Source organism: Chiloscyllium plagiosum, chromosome 31 (genome assembly GCF_004010195.1).
Source record: "Chiloscyllium plagiosum isolate BGI_BamShark_2017 chromosome 31, ASM401019v2, whole genome shotgun sequence".
In the NCBI taxonomy this organism is placed as follows: domain Eukaryota; kingdom Metazoa; phylum Chordata; class Chondrichthyes; order Orectolobiformes; family Hemiscylliidae; genus Chiloscyllium; species Chiloscyllium plagiosum.
This window is the reverse complement of record NC_057740.1, coordinates 18761699-18778659: the sequence shown is the minus strand read 5'-3', so window position 1 is coordinate 18778659 and position 16961 is coordinate 18761699. Positions and strand designations below refer to the sequence as shown.

At 40.0% G+C, this 16961-nt stretch overlaps 1 protein-coding gene across 3 annotated transcripts in view; it reads right to left on the bottom strand.

The window, feature by feature from the left end:
- The window catches only part of mllt1a (MLLT1 super elongation complex subunit a), a 115570-nt gene that overhangs the window by 32052 nt on the left and 66557 nt on the right, over positions 1–16961 (bottom strand). For 2 of the 3 annotated variants that reach the window (XM_043721102.1, XM_043721100.1), the window contains 3 exons: positions 10051–10194; positions 8757–8882; positions 3765–4337 (listed from right to left, as the gene is read on the bottom strand). In XM_043721102.1, coding sequence (XP_043577037.1) covers positions 3765–4337; positions 8757–8882; positions 10051–10194 — 843 coding nt within the window. The remainder of the gene's footprint in view (positions 1–3764; positions 4338–8756; positions 8883–10050; positions 10195–16961) is intronic. The other variant, XM_043721101.1, reaches the window with a different exon arrangement.

Below are 16961 nucleotides of genomic sequence, written 5' to 3'. Positions count from 1 at the left end.
ACAAATGCTAAATGTTGATCTACAGTCAATATTAAGGGACTGACTAACATAGTTTCAACATGGAGAAACAGTGGAGTCCAACTGGAATTGTGCCATGGATTTAAGATCATTTAAGAAATATACAAGTCAAAAATACACGCGAAATTGATCATTTCAAAATCTCCTTCAATTTGGATGTCCAAAACAAAACTGAAGACTGCATCATTGTGGGATCAACTTGGGAATGAGTTTCAGGATGTTAATTGCTGCATTTTAAAACAAAGTGATGACAACTTTAATTGTATTTCAAAAACAATGATAGCAATTTGAGAGTGGCTGCCCTGTTATTATCACTGCACCCTTTAGCCAATGACAGCCACACAATGAGACGACAGATTAGCAAGGAGTGTCTCTTGTATCTTTAGCAGTGGTAACAGGTCCCAGAAAAAAAGGAGAAAAGCTTCACTGATCACATTGGAATTGTAAGGTCTACTTTCCTGCAGATCAGACGTTACACAGAGCCAGATGCCTGTGCTAGAGATATTGCAAAAAACGTGCAGTGATGATGGTGATGTGTCTCAGGATAATATGGATGGATGTCCTACTGCCCTAGCACCAAGCCTCTCTGATATCTGAAGTATGGTAGAAACACTAATTGCCGACTAGTACTGGTTAGAGACAAAAAAAACTGCAGACGCCGGATTCCAAAGTAAACAAGCAGGAGGCTGGAAGAACACAGCAAGCCAGGCAGCATCAGGACGTGGAGAAGTCAACGTTTCAGGTGTAACCCTTCGGTGTCTCCACTAGTAGCTTCAAATGATCAGAATAAAAGGCAGCAAATTACACAGCCAGTGACAGTTTGAAGCCTGCGTTGGAGGTTAGCCAGAGGTTAGGGTGCTGCATGCACCATTAACTCACTGACCGTTCTCTTTCACTGCTCCTCGACAACTCTGGGTAGGAACACCGCTGCTGATGGTTTTTGATGTGGGGATGCACATATCTAAGTGCAGCATGCCTTGGTTCGACCAACCCATCATGCCTCCCTTACTCCTACGTCTTCCCAAAAAGAAGAATTGGAAAAGAATTCCAAATGAGAATCCACAGATTGGGGAATGGGTGGGATACATGGTAAAGAAAAATGACAACCTCTCAGCAAACAGCACTAAGACAAAAATGAAGTAGCTGATGCAGTGAAAAGTCAAATAAATTTATCAAAATGGAATCTGTGGAGCTTTTTGAAAATCCTACCCATGTAGCTACTGTTTCTTCACGTTGGATTTGCTTTGTTTTTTTCTGTTGTGCCTAGCAACCCAGGATAAATCTTTTACAACAGCAAGAACATGGAGGTAGAAATGACACCATTCAGGACATATGACATCACCATATCCTAATACTGTATAGTTTGCATGCACTCATCCAAAAAAAACAGGTGGGGTAAGACTGCTGAAACCAAAGCCAAAAATATATTAGATGCTAAGTCAGAGTCCAAGAAGAATGGAATTCCAAAAATAAAGAGAGAAAATGCTGCCGAGTCTCAGCAGGTTGGCAGCATCTGTGGAGAGAAACAGAATTAATGTTTCAAGTCCAAAGACTCTTATTTGGAAGAACTCTGAAGAGTCACATTGAACTTGAAACTTTAACTGTTCTCTCTACAAATGCTACAAAAGTTGCTGCTGTGTTTCTCCAGTGATTTCCTCTTTTTATTTCAAATTTGCAACATCTGCAGTACTTTGCTTTTAATATGAGGATGGAACTCATGTTCAGTTTCCACTCTGGGCTACTATGCTAACAAGAATGACCAAGATCAAACAATATATTTTTATACATGCACTTGTAGCCCATCCCCAATTGCTCTGGCAAAGGCGGTGGTGAGTTGAATTCTTGCATCCCTGCAGTCCATGGAAGTTGATACATCCAGAGCGCAATTAGCAAGAGAGTTCCAGGATGGTGATTGAGTGACAGTGATGGAACAGGATATATTTTCAAGTCAGGTTGGTAGACGGCACATGTTACTGCCACTGTGTAGCAGCAGTGGAGGGAGTGAATGTCTGCAATAGAGACTTCAGTGCAAGTGAAAACTTCCACAACAGGATGTCACTGCATTTAGAAGCAACCAGGTGGCATTTTGCATATCCGGAATGTTTCAATACTTAATAATGATATTAAGGACAAGCCAAACAAAGACACACATGAGAATTCCTAGAAGCATGGCATTCCAACCAGAACTCCATCAACAAACACATTGAGTTAGACCCCCATCTACCACCCCCTTAGAAAAAGAACAGGAAATGACATCACCACAGAAAATGACATCACCACAAGAAATGATATCACCAACCCAAAGAAACCCAAACATATAAATAGAAAGCAGGAATAATGAACAGTGCTTCGCCTGGAGGCCCACTGAAGATGTTACCTAGTAGAATGACGAAATGTCTGGAAATGAACCTTTCAGCTCAGTGAGCAAATCTACATTCAGAACCTCAAACTGAGCTACAAATCTTCTCAAAACTCGCTAAGATATGTAATTTTTAAAAAAAAAATTCAAAAGGACCTGCGCTTAACAGGAATATTGAATCCAATTATTAAAGAAACAGCAAACTCTGGACTATTTTGTCTTGTACCCTGTGCTTATATTTTAAACAGATTAAAAAGATTCTCGAATTATTTTTATATCAGTATTCCGCAAGAGTTCCAAACAAATTCTTAAACAATGAAAGAACAAGTGAACAGTAGCAGGAACAAGAAATATTTGTTTATTCTGTATCTTCACAGGCACCGTTATCTTTTTGGGAAATAGTGTAAAGTGATGGAGAGATTAGCAGGCTGATAATCAACTTTTGCTGACGTTGTAAATGCTCCTTCAGTAGTCAATAAATCCTGGTGAGGGATTTGAACCCCAAGCCTCTGACTGAGAGGAGGGAAGCTCCCATAAGACCTCCGATGATAGACTTTTACCAGAGTTTTAAAGTTTAATAACAGTTTACAACTTCCATGCTCATCAGTGTTATATTTTATTTTCTTGCAATTAGCAAGAATAGCAGCACAAATCAGCATCATTCCAAAGACTGCAGATAGATTTCATTCTTTAAAATAGCAGGCTAATACTTTTAACATAATTACCCAAAACTATAAAATGTAAATAACTGTTCAATTAAACAACTGTCAATTCAGCAAATATTGTGTTAGACAGAATGGTATGGTTAGTTTTGCCTGCTCTATCAGAAAAGTTCACAGCTTATCTTCCAACAAAATCTCTGAGTATCTAAAGATTTACCAATTTCACCACCAAAACATCATCAAGGGCAACTAGGGACAGGAAATAAACATTGGTCAAGCATACATACTAGAAGGCTGCCAAAATGAAACGCCAAATGCAGGCAATATGCTGGGTGGGAGGAAGAGACTTCTGTGGTTCCTGCTATGGACAATTGTTGTGGCGGTGGGGAAATATCGCTGCCCCCTCCTAATTCTTCCCAACTCCCAGCTCCACAGTCTATTGGTTGGATTTGAATTCCACAATGACACAAAAACCAGCCTGCAAAACAAATTGCTTCCACAAGTACAGCAAACGTTTGTCCTTCTTCCAAGTTGGGAAACACAGGGCTTAATTTTCTTGGCCCACTGACAACAGTCTGGGTGGTGGGAGGAATGATGACTTGGGATCAGTAACTCTCATAATAATAATTTTCACAATCTTATTTTTTATTATTCTGCAGTATTGAATACCAAAGAAATGCTCCCCTTTAGCAACCCCATTTAGATTTTAGTATATGGTTCTTTACCTCAGATTTGGACACCACTTCATCTTCTGAATTACAGTCATCTGAATCAACAGCCTTCTTCACCTCTTTCACATTACTTTCAGATTTAACCTTCTCTGCTTTAACGTTCACTTTTTCCTTTTCTTTTTCGTTCAACTTCTTTTTGTCAGCATACGAAGAAGAAGAAGAAGAAATTCTTGGCGAGACACTTGGGAAGCTTTTCGATGACTCAGAAGTGCTTTTCTTTTGTTTTTTGGCATTGACTTTCAGTGAATCTGTGTTAGAGGGCCTCTTAATACTGGGTTTTGATTCCTGATGGAGGTTACCTCCGCCCTTGGGCGACATGCTATCTAGTTTAGACTCCTTGAAGGCAGGTTTTGGTTCTTTAGAAGTTGCCTTTGGAGTAGCCTTTTCTTCCTTTGAAGTCTTGCTCTCTGCCGATTTTCGTGATGATTCCTTGGATGATTTATTATGTTCCTTTTCTGGTTCTTTTACAGTTGGCTTGTTCTCAGTATCTTTCACAGGTCGCTCTCTGTGCTCTTTCGTGACTTTGTGAGGTTTTGAGGATTTGCTGCTTTCTCGGTTTGTGTCCTGCTTTGAAAGGACAGAAGTAATTAACAGAGCAACCAGTCACAACTTCGAACTTCAGGAAGTTGTTTGCAAACATGAAGGTTACTCAAACAACAGCACTATAGTGCAAAAATTAAACAGTGCTCACAGATAAATTTTGAAAATATATATGAAAATAATTGAAAATTGCACATTTTCATTCATGTATTTTAACTGTCGACTACACTATGATCCCTGGTAAGCCTGAGTGTTACCAATGATCAATACCTGGATATTAAAAATTGTTTTACAACACAGATGCAAGATTCTTTTTTGAAATGTGCTAATATCGTACTTTTTAATTGATTAAAATAAAAATCTGGACATGGATATCCTGAGGCTATAGTCATAGAAATGTACAGCATAGAATCCTTCGGTCCAACTTGTCCATGCCGGCCATATATACTAAATTAATCTAGTCTCATTTGCCAGCATTCGGGCCATATCCCTCTAAACCCTTCCAATTCATATACCCATCCAGGGTACCTTTTAAATGTTGTAATTGTACCAGGGTCCACCCCTTCCTCTGGCAACTCATTCCATACACGCACCACCATCTGTGTGAAAATGTTGCCCCTTAGGTTCCTTTTAAATCCTTCCCTTCTCACCTGAAACCTCTGCCCTCTAGTTTTGGACTTACCTATCCTGGAGAAAAGACCTTGTCTACTTACCCTATCCATGCCCTCATGATTTTATAAACCTCTATAAGGTCACCTTCTGCCTCTTATGCTCCAAACAAATAGCCCCAATCTATTCAGCATCTCCCTATTGCTCAAACCCTCCAACCCTGGCCATATCGTTGTAAAACTTTTCTGAACTCTTTCAAGTTTAATGACATCTTTCCTATAGTGTGGAGACTAGAAGCAAACATAGTATTCCAAAATTAACCTAACCAATTTCCTGTACAGCCGCAACATGACCTCCCAACTCTTATACTCAATGCACTGACCAATAAAGGCAAGCTTACCAAACATCTTCTTCACTAATGTGTCTACCTGCCACTCCACTTTCAAGAAACTATGAACCTGGACTCCAAGGTCTCTTTGTTCAGCAACACTCCCCAGGGCCTTACCACTAACCATATAAGTCCTGCCCTGATTTGTCTTACCAAAATGCAGCACCTCACATTTATCTAAATTAAACTCCATCTGCCATTCCTTGGACCACTGGCCCATCTGATCAAGGTACCGTTGTACTCAGAGGTAACCTTCGTCGCAGTCCACTACACTATCAATTTTGGTGTTATCTGCAAACTTACTAACCATACCTCCTACATTTACATCCAAATCATTTATATAAATGACAAAAAGCAGTGGACCCAGCACCGATCCTTGCAGCAACTGCTGGTCACAGGCCTCCTGTCCGAAAAGCAACCCTGAGAGGAGTGATATCAGTACAAGTGCTTGTAAACTACTGGATATCTCCTAAACCATCATAAACCTTGTTACAACATTGGAGTCTATATTGTATGCATGCTATGTTGCATCAATAGCAATACACAAAGAGACACATTACTATAAATATTGATTGCATCGACTCAATAATAGCACTATCATCTTAGTATTAAAAGATGGTCAGCTTAAGTCTCACTCCAGGAACTGAGCACTAACTGGGCTGAATACTTTAGTGCAGTTCTGGCTAAGTGCTACATCATCGGGTGAGATATTAAAGTAAGGCCCTAATGTATCAACTTAGATTAGTGTGAAAAGGTCCCATGATGCTACTCAAAGAAAACCAAGGAAGTTCTGATCAACAGCTAACCCACAGTCCAAGTAAATTAAATGGTCATTAGTTTCCTTATTTTCTCTACATTTCAAAAGTAATCGATTGGCTGAGAAATATTTTGGGATATCTGAATATATAGGTTAATCTCAATACAGGTGCTTGTTTTATTTTAGTTTTACATTTGAATGCATGTCCTATCTTTATGGCAAAATTACATCACACAATCTCCATGAGATCTGTGTGGCACTCCCAAGTGTTAAATTTAAACAGGTGAAGCTTAACTCCCTCTTTACACTTACCGTTCAGATATTCCAGCTACAAATATGCATATTCCACAGAGTAAAAACAATCACCATAAACAGAGTGATCACCACATTCTGCAATATGGTGACAAATCAGTGATAATCCTGTAGTTTCATAGTTGTCTTCACGAGGAACTTATTTGGGATTTATATTCGCAAAAGCACAATATAAGTTTACAACGACAATAGAAACTTCAAAATAATAAGGAAATCCAAGTTGATTCATAAAACAAAGTTTAAGCCACAATAAGCTATATTAGGTCAAATGCTAAAAGCCTGGTCAAAGATGTCTTTAAACGGCAAGAGACAGAGAGACAAAAAGATTTCGGGAGGGAATTCCAGAGTTTAGGGTTCCGACAACTAAAGGTACAGGCATTAAAGAGGGAGCAAACAAAATCTATGCTGATCATTTGGCAAGTACTGGAGAAGTGCAGATAGCTTGAAGGGTTGTGGGAATAATGGGGATTACAGCGATAGAGAGCACTGAGGTCGTGAAAGGATTTGAAAATAAAGAGAAGGATTTTAAAATTGTTTGACTGGAATTCAATGTTGGCCAGCAAACATAGGTACAATGGATAAACAGAATTCAGTGCTAGTAAGGACCACAGGCAGTGGATTTATGGATGATATTATGGAGGGTAGAAAATGGGAGCTGGGCCAGAAGTGCTTTGAGATAGTCAAGCCTATGGTAACAGAGGCATTGATGAAGGTTTCAGCAGGTTAGCTGAAGAACAAGCTAGTCAAGAGATTAAGGAAACAATGGGAAATGGACCGGAAGAAGACAACACAGATAGGTTTGCTGAATAGGTCGATGGGAGATGGATGAAATTTAGTGCAGAAATGTGTAAGATGGTACATTTTGGGAGGACTGGGAACATGCACTACATTGAAAGATTTGCGACAGAGGTGTATGGATGAATAAAATGTCCTTGGGCTCTGTCTTTAAAAACCTTTGGATCTAAATGTTTGACTTTTGTGACAAATCATCATGATCATGACAGCAAAAACATAGTATGACATTATATTTTCACTGCAACATTCACTCTTTTTCCCATGAGGTAGATGAAGCAAGATCACATAAAATCATCAGAACTTTCCTGGCTTGATTTAAAAGAGCTTCTGTGCAAATCCAATAAATAAGTAAGAGGTCATGCACAATCTTGCCAGCATGGTGGCTCAGGGACCTAGGTTTGATTCCAGCCTTGGGTGACTGCCTATGTGGTGCTTGCACATTCTCCCAATGTCTGCATGGGTTTTGTCTGGGTGCCTTCGGTTTCCTCCCACAGTCCAGCGATGTGCAGGTTAGGCAAATTGGCCATGCTAAATTGCTCATAGTGCCCAGTGATGTGCAGGTTAGATGGATTAGCCATGGGAAATGCAGTGTTACAGGGATAGGGTTTGGTTGGGATGTTCTTTGGAGGGTCAGTATGCACTCAATGGGCCAAATGGCCTGTTTCCACACTAGCGATTCTATGATCTAGTAAGAATTGCACAGACATTACTGGTGATGGATAAAACCACAAAGCACCACTTATCCTTTGAGTGGCACAGGGATGGACAGTGGTGCCAAGATTACCATGTCACATGACTCCCAATGCTCCTGGCACCCTATCACTGAAAGATCAATAATGTGGAAGACCATCTAGATTAAAAGCCACAAGGAAGTTACTTTCATAACTGAGAATGGATAAAATTAACTTAATTATGTTGTTAAAGCCATTATTTTAAGTTAATCTATTATGTGACTGACAGTGAAATTCTACTGACAATTTTTTTTTCCATTCGTTCACCACATCTGGTTATCACTGGCACAGGCCACCATTCATTACCCATCCCTAATTGGCCAGAGGGCAGTCACATTTCAACCACATTGCTGTGTGTGTGAAGTCGCATGTAGGCCAGACCAGGTAAGGATTGCAATTTCCTTCTCTAAAGGATATTAGTGAAGCAGATGATTTTGTTTCCAACTATCAACACTGGACTCATGGTCGCCATTTGACTCCAAATCCAGATTTTTATTGAATTCAAATTCTACTATCTGCTACAGCAGGATTCAAACATGGGTGCCAGAACATTACCAGGTTGAGGTTACCAGGTTGCATCTCCCAAATTCAGAGTCCTACGTTTTACAACTAGAGCTACTTGGACAGAGAAAATGCATTGGGGGTAGTTTGAGCCTTCAAAGGTTGATCAGTCAACTGGCAGAGATTTCCCACCAATATAAAACCACAGATTCAGTGGAAAGTAAATCAAGTGAAACCTAGCAGTGAAGGTGAAAATTTATCCTCAATATTTTTCCTGGATTAGAATTTTAAATTTGAAAATAATTTCACATTTATATTCTGAATGTAGAACAATTCTGGGTTAAATAACTGACCTTTGACCCATGAGATGGTTTGCTTTTCTTTGGATCAGAGAATGCAGAGAGAGGAATTGTGGGCAGCATGGGATAATCTGGACTTGGTCTGGAGGTTGTGTCAGTTCCTTCAGGCATTACCATAACCTAAAAAACAAAAGAAAGACTGTCTGGCTATTTGTTACGTAGAATGATTTTATTAGGCAGAGATAATGAGGAACTTGAATACCATACACAAACTGAGAAGAGCATTAATGCACACTGAGCCGCCACCACTTTAAATATGCTGACTAACAAATATAATGCCCCTGTTCCAACTCAGGATCAGCCTTCTGGAGTCCGTATTCACCATTTTAAGGTGCTTCACAGAACATGGTCACCAAGAATACTGATACGCCACACACTGCAACACTGAAAAAGACACCCAAAACTCCCAATGTACACTCCTCTTCAGAGCAGAGTCCTGCTGAGGAGACAAGGTCATATGGTCACTATGTCACCCTGTCACTGTCACACTTAGCATGCATTTTCCCATGCTCTGTAAATGAATAGGTTTATCTACTTTGTCACCAAGTCTTCACATGTCAATGTCTACTTACTTGCTGAAATGTTATCTACCAGCTAATACTCTCTGTCGCAACATGAAATTTTAAAACCATTCCACTTCAGAGAATTCCTTCTAATCCTGGCTGCATAAAATTTTCATTTGCCTGACAGGCAAGGTATGCTGTCTGCATACCTCGACTTTTTTCTAGAAAGCAGAAATCCTCCATATAAAAGGCAGATTTTTTTTTTATGTTTTGCACCCCGGTGGGAGTGGAAGGGGTGCAGAGTAGAAGTACAAAGACACAATGCTCAATTGTATAACTTGATTTCAGTTGGATTGGGTGCCTCCCATATTCAAGGCCAATTGGAGAATTTTCTTTTAATTAACTCAGAATGTGGGCACCTTTGGCTAGGTTAGCATTTATTGTCTATCACTAATTGCCCAGATAGCAGTTAAGTGTCAACTACATTGCTGTGGTCCAGAGTCACTTGTAGACCATACCAAGTAAAGGCCGGCTTCCTTCCCTAAAGGACTTGAGTAAACGTCGGGATTTTTGTGGTGATTAGATCCTTAATTCCAGATTTTGATTGGATTCAAATTCCACCATCTGCCATGGTGAGATTCGAACCCTAGAAAATTGCTTGGTTCTCTGGAATAATAGTCTAACAATAATACCACCAAGTCATCAACTCCTCTTCAGCATATATTCAGTATCATATTACTGGAATATAAAGTCAAAGCCTGCATTACCTGGCGACTGAAACTTACCCCTCCTGCTTTCAAAAGCTTGCGTCGAAATTCCTTGGTTGGGTTGTTAAAGGTGAGTTTCTCACAGCGTAGATGATTCACAGGTGGATTCCCTTCCAGATTTAGAAACAAATCATATGTGAAGCAAACCTTTTTGGGCTCTTCCTGATGAGGAAAAAAAACAAAATATTTAGAGTCTTGCTGCTCTATACAAATGCTAAATGTTTTATCTATAAAACATGATCTTAATCAGTGCATTTAAATCAAAAATCAGAAAATAGCAGATTAAAATACCATCTGCTCATTTAACTTTGCTACTTTACAAAGTTTATGGCATTCCAGTCAAAAATCAAAGTTATTCATTCTGACGTCAGACTTCCTGCTTTCGTACTTTTTTTCTGACTTACAGTTTAGGTTCCTGCCCATTTAACAAATTGCACATGCAATTACATCCAAAAATAATGAATAAATTTCACTTTAAAAGATAATAGACTAAAGTCCTGAACATATTTGTACTTACATGAGAAGACACAAAGACATTATTTCTCAGTAATATATAATGTTACACCTCATGTAAGTCTTCTGTCTATTACACTTCAGCATTCTAGCCTATCAGATACTTCAAGAATAAACTTCTGTTGTCACACTCAGAAATAGGAATTTTTTGGAACAAACAAATGCCCCAGCAATAGAAGCAAAGTGTCTGCATCCTCTTAATGCATTAAGCCCATAAAAACAGGGTTGTCTCTCCTACAGCCTGAACCCTATAAGAATTCATATTTAGTTAACATAACTTAGATGTCTGTGTTTATAGCAAGTTCTCTGCAGCCACAAGATATGCTTTACTAATTAAGAACAAAATAGTGTCCACTGCAAATCAAGCCAAACATGATTTTTATTGAAGGCGCAGCACATACATGTGATCAATGTGCATTGTGCTGCGCTGTTATTTTAAAGATCAATGGTCCAATGGATGCACTCTCTTACGAACACATGGCTGAATGGGAACTAGGTAGCAGGAAGGAAGTCTCATCACTGCTATCTAAAACAATCAACTACTTGCTGGCTTTGTCGTTGCATGACTTCTCCTCGCTGTTGGTATGATTCCACAAGCATTTGGTGTTTTCAGTAGTTGACTGAAGTTGATAAAAGCAAATGGTCTGGTCAGCGTTGAGGAATTTTCTCTGACTTCAAGGCTTTTGCACAAACCTGTTGCAAAACATGGCTACCTGGGACAAGGAGTTACACAGAACTTCCTCACCGAATAGAAAATGATTAGGAGAATGAGTGCAATGCAGTTGATTCATGCACAAGGACACCCTGATCCTTCGGCACCTAAACTCACTGAGGTTTCTTTCTATTTAGATAATATGTTGGTCTTTCTCTTCTTCTGACCAAAGTGGACAACCTCACACTTATTGACACTAAATTTCATCTGTCAAATTTTGGCCCATCCACCTGACCCTTCCATATTTCTTATTTCTTCATCGCAACTTAATTTTCCACCATTTTAGTATGATACACTTTCGATCTCTGCATCTAAGTCAATAATATAAATTGTAAATGGCTACAGCCTGGGAACCTATGGCACCTTCTAGTTACATTTTGTCAAAGATCAATCCAAAGAAAAAGACCAATTTATCCCGACTCTCTGCTTCTGACTGGTTAGACAATCCTCTATGCTAGCTAATAAATTACCCCATGCCCCATGTGGTCTTTCCTTGTGCATTAACCTTTTGTGTGGCACATTATCAAATGCCTTTGGGAAGTCCATATAATATGTATAGGGTATCCCCATTATCCATATTGCTTGTTTCATCTTCAAAGAACTCTAGCAAATTAATCAAAAATGATTTACCCTTCATAAAATAGTGCTGATTCGGATGGATTGTATTTTGACTTTCCAAATGACCTGTTATTACTTCCTCAATAACAGATTCTAACAATTTCCCTCACTACATATCTATAGTTCATTAACTGTTTAATGCTCTTGGTTCTGTTTCATTCATTTCCAGGATGTGGGCGTTACTGTCTAAGCTAATTGACTACCCTTAATAACCCAGAGGGCAGTTAAGAGTCAACTACATTGCTTTAGATCAGGAGTCACGTGTCAGCCAGATCAGTTAAGTATGGTAGATTACCTTCGTCAAACAACAATTATGAACTAGATAGGTTTACAGTGACAATTGACAATGGTTATATGGTTGGCATTAGGCTAGTTTTTTAACCCAATTTTTTCATTGAATTCAACTTTCACCATATGCCACGTTGGGATTTAAACCCATTTCTCCAGAACATTAGCCTGGATTTCAGTGTTAATAGTCCACATGCAGAACCTTACTCCCTGCTGTCACATTGTCTCTGACATTTTCATGCCAATTTTTCTGCTATCAGTTTGACGTCCATATTTGCAATCATAAAGCCCCAAGTAAACAGGTTCTGACCACTAGGTGGTGCTATGTTGCCCTTTACCCCAAGCTGAAAAATGCACAGCGCGTTCTGCCAAAACATCAAAGCCCTGAATATATGACCCTAATCAACACAATTGGCCTGGTCTGCTGGACCTAAATATTAGCATAGAATCATAGAGATATACAGTATGGAAACAGATCCTGCGGTCCAATCCATGAATGCCAACCAGATCACCTTTATATATATCTAGTCCCATTTACCAGCATTTGGTCCATATCCCTTTAATCCCTTCTGATTCATATACCCATCCAGATGCCTTTCAAATGTTGCAATTGAACCAGTCTCCACCATTTCCTCTGGAGGTTGATTCCATACATGCACTATCCTCTTTATGAAAAGGTTGCCCCTTAGGGTCCTTTTCAATTTTTCCCCTCCCATCTTAAACCTATGCTCTTCAGTTTTGTACTCCTCCATGCCAGGAAAAAGACCTTGTCTATTTGCCCTACCCATGCATCTCATGATTTTATAAACCTCTATAAGGTTACCCCTCAGCCTTTGTCGCTCCAAGGAAATTAGCCCCAGTCTGTTCAACCTCTCCCATTGTTCAAACCCTCCAGCCCTGGCAATATCCTTGCAAATCTTTTCTAAAGCCTTTCAAGTTTCACAACATTCTATATGAGGGAGAACAGAATTGCACACAATATGCCATTATGGGCCTAAACAACATCCTGTATAGCTGCAACATGACCTCCCAACTCCTATACTCAATGCAGTGTACAATAAAGGCAAGCATTCTTCACTAACCTATCAACTTGTGACTCCATTTTCAAGGAACTATTGGCCTGCACTCCAAGGACTCTTTGTTCAGCAATACTCCCCGGGACAGTACCATTAAGTGTATAAATCCTGCCCTGATTTACCTTTCTAAAATGCAGCACCTCACATTTATCTAAATTAAACTCCATATGGCATTCCTCGGCCCATTGGCCCATCTGATCAAGATTCCATTGTAATCTGAGGTAACCTTCTTCACTGTCCACTAGACCTCCAATTTTGGTATCACCTGCAAACTTACTAACCACATCTCCTATGTTCACATCCAAATCATTTACATGAATAGGGTCGCATGATGTACTACTTGATTGGGAGAGCCTGGGAAAACACAAAAGTGCAGTGGAGATTTCGCAGCAGGTGTAAGAATCTGGGGTCACCAGAAACAGCATTCAAGTCTGCAAAAGTAAGATGTCCATTCATATAGCTCCATGCATGACTTCATCAGATTGAAATACGCTTTATGATTAACAAAATGCATTTGGTCACTGCTATAATGTAGGAAACATGACAATCACTTTGCACAAAGCAAGCTTCCACAAACAGCAATATGATAATCATCAAATAACATGCTTTTAATGACTAGATTTGTGGTGTAAATATCAGCAAAAACACCAAGAAGAATTCCTCTGCACATCTTAGAAAAAGTGGCATAGAAGCTGAGGGAGAAGACAAGGGCTTAGTTCAACTTAAAACCAAAGTAACTGCCAAATGCTGGAAATTAGAAACAAAATCAGAAATCACTGGCAAAACTAAGCAGGTCTGGCAGGACCCATGGACAGAAATCAGAGATCTGAAGAAGGGTGCTGTTCAGTTTTTCGAACAATTCTATTTTTGTGCTTTGGTTTAACTTCTCATCTGAAGGGCAGTCCTTCCAACAGTGTAGCACTACCTTAGTACTATACTAGCACAGAGTTTGTGCTCAAGTCTCTGGATAAATTTAAAAATCACACAACACTAGGTTGTAGTCCGAAAGGTTTATTTGGAAGTATTTTGGAGAGCTACTCCTTTGTCAGGTAGCTGTGGAGCAGGATCATAAGACACAGAATTTATAGCATAGGTCACAGTGTCACGCATGCAACTGATACAATATATTGAACAAACTTAGATGGCTGTTAAGTCTTTCATATTTTAGAATGGATTGGAAGTTTCAGTTCCTTAATGTGCAAGTCCCAGAACTTCTTTCAAATCACATTCTTAGAGACTAGGACCCGTGGACACAGCCTTAAAATTAGAGGGGGTCATTTCAGAACAGAAATGCGGAAACATTTCTTCAGCCAGAGAGTGGTGGGCCTATGCAATTCATTGCCACGGAGTGCAGTGGAAGCCGGGACGCTAAATGTCTTCAAGGCCGAGATTGATAGATTCTTGTTGTCTAGAGGAATTAAGGGCTACGGGGAGAACGCTGGTAAGTGGAGCTGAAATGCGCATCAGCCATGATTGAATGGCGGAGTGGACTCGATGGGCCAAATGGCCTTACTTCCACTCCTATGTCTTATGGTCTTATAACTTAAGGTTATTTAAAAAGGTGACATTTCAGCTCAGTCAAGGTATTAAAGGTGTGAGGTTAGAGTCTGTCTGTATCCCAATCTTGAGTCAGACTGGTTCTATTTCCAAAGTAGGAATTTATAAAATGTTACACATTTTTGGATCATTGGAATCTCTTTTGGGGTAGAAGTGACCTGTACAAGAAGGACGGATTGCACCTAAATTGGAAGGGGACTAATATACTGGCAGAAAATTTGCTACAACTGCTTGGGAGGATTTAAACTAGTAAGGTGGGAGGGGACCCAGGGAAATAGTAAGGAAAGAGATCGATCTGTGATGGGTACAGCTGAAAACAGAAGTGAGTCAAACAGTCAGGGCAGGCAGGGACAAGGCAGGACTAATAAATTAAACTGCATTTATTTCAATGCAAGGGGCCTATCAGGGAAGGCAGATGAATTCAGGGCATGGTTAGGAACATGGGACTGGGATATCATAGCAATTACAGAAACATGGCTCAGGGATGGGCAGGACTGGCAGCTTAATGTTCCAGGATACAAATGCTACAGGAAGGATAGAAAGGGAGGCAAGAGAGGAGGGGGACTGACATTTTTATAAAGGGATAGCATTACAGCTCTGCTGAGGGAGATATTCCCGGAAATACATCCAGGGAAGTTATTTGGGTGGAACTGAGAAATAAGAAAGGGATGATCACCTTAGTGGGATTGTAGTATAGACCCCCTAATAGTCAGAGGGAAATTGAGAAACAAACTTGAAAGGAGATCTCAGCTATCTGTAAGAATAATAGGGTAGTTTTGGTAGGGGATTTTAACTTTCCAAACATCGACTGGAACTGCCATAGTGTTAAAGGTTTAGATGGAGAAGAATTTCTTAAGTGTGTACAAGACAATTTTCTGATTCAGTATGTGGATGTATCTGCTAGAGAAGGTGCAAAAGTTGACCTACTCTTGGGAAATAAGGCAGGGCAGGTGACTGAGGTGTCAGTGGGGGAGCACTTTGGGGCCAGCGAACATAATTCGATTCGTTTTAAAATAGTGATGGAAAAGGATAGAACAGATTTAAAAGTTGAAGTTCTAAATTGGAGAAAGACCAATTTGACAGTATTAGGCAAGAACTTTCGAAAGCTGTTTGGAGGCAGATGTTTGCAGGTAAATGGATGGCTGGAAAATGGGAAGCCTTCAGAAATGAGATAACAAGAATCCAGAGAAAGTATATTCCTGTCAGAGTGAAAGGGAAGGCTGGTAGGTATAGGGATGATGAAAGAAATTGAGGGTTTGGTTAAGAAAAAGAAGGAAGCATATGTCAGGTATAGACAGGATAGATCGAGTGAATCCTTAGAAGAGTATAAAAGAAGTAGGAGTATACTTAAGAGGGAAATCAGGAGGGCAAAAAGGGGACATGAGATAGCTTTGGCAAATTGAATTAAGGAGAATCCAAAGAGTTTTTACAAATATATTAAGGACAAAATGGTGACGAGGGAGAAAATAGGGCCCCTCAAAGATCAGCAAGGCGGCCTTTGTGTGGAGCCACAGAAAATGGGGGAGATACTAAATGAATATTTTGCACCAGTATTTACTGTGGAAAAGGATATGGAAGATATAGACTGTAGGAAAATAGATTAGATTAGATTACTTACTAGATTAGATTACTTACAGTGTGGAAACAGGCCCTTCGGCCCAACAAGTCCACACCGACCCGCCAAAGCGCAACCCAACCATTTCCCTACATTTACTCCTTTACCTAACACTACAGGCAATTTAGCATGGCCAATTCACCTGACCTGCACATCTTTGGACTGTGGGAGGAAAACGGAGCACCCGGAGGAAACCCACGCAGACACGGGGAGAATATGCAAACTCCACACAGTCAGTCGCCTGAGTCAGGAAATGAACCCAGGTCTCTGGCGCTGTGAGGCAGCAGTGCTAACCACTGTGCCACCGTGCCACCCACAATTTAGATGGTGACATCTTGCAAAATGTCCAGATTACAGAGGAGGAAGTGCTGGATGTCTTGAAATGGTTAAAGGTGGATAAATCCCCAGGACCTGATCAGGTGTACCTGAGAACTCTGTGGGAAGCTAGAAAAGTGATTGCTGGGCCTCTTGCTGAGATATTTGTATCATCAATAGTCACAGGTGAGGTGCTGGAAGACTGGAGGTTGGCAAACGTGGGGCCACTGTTTAA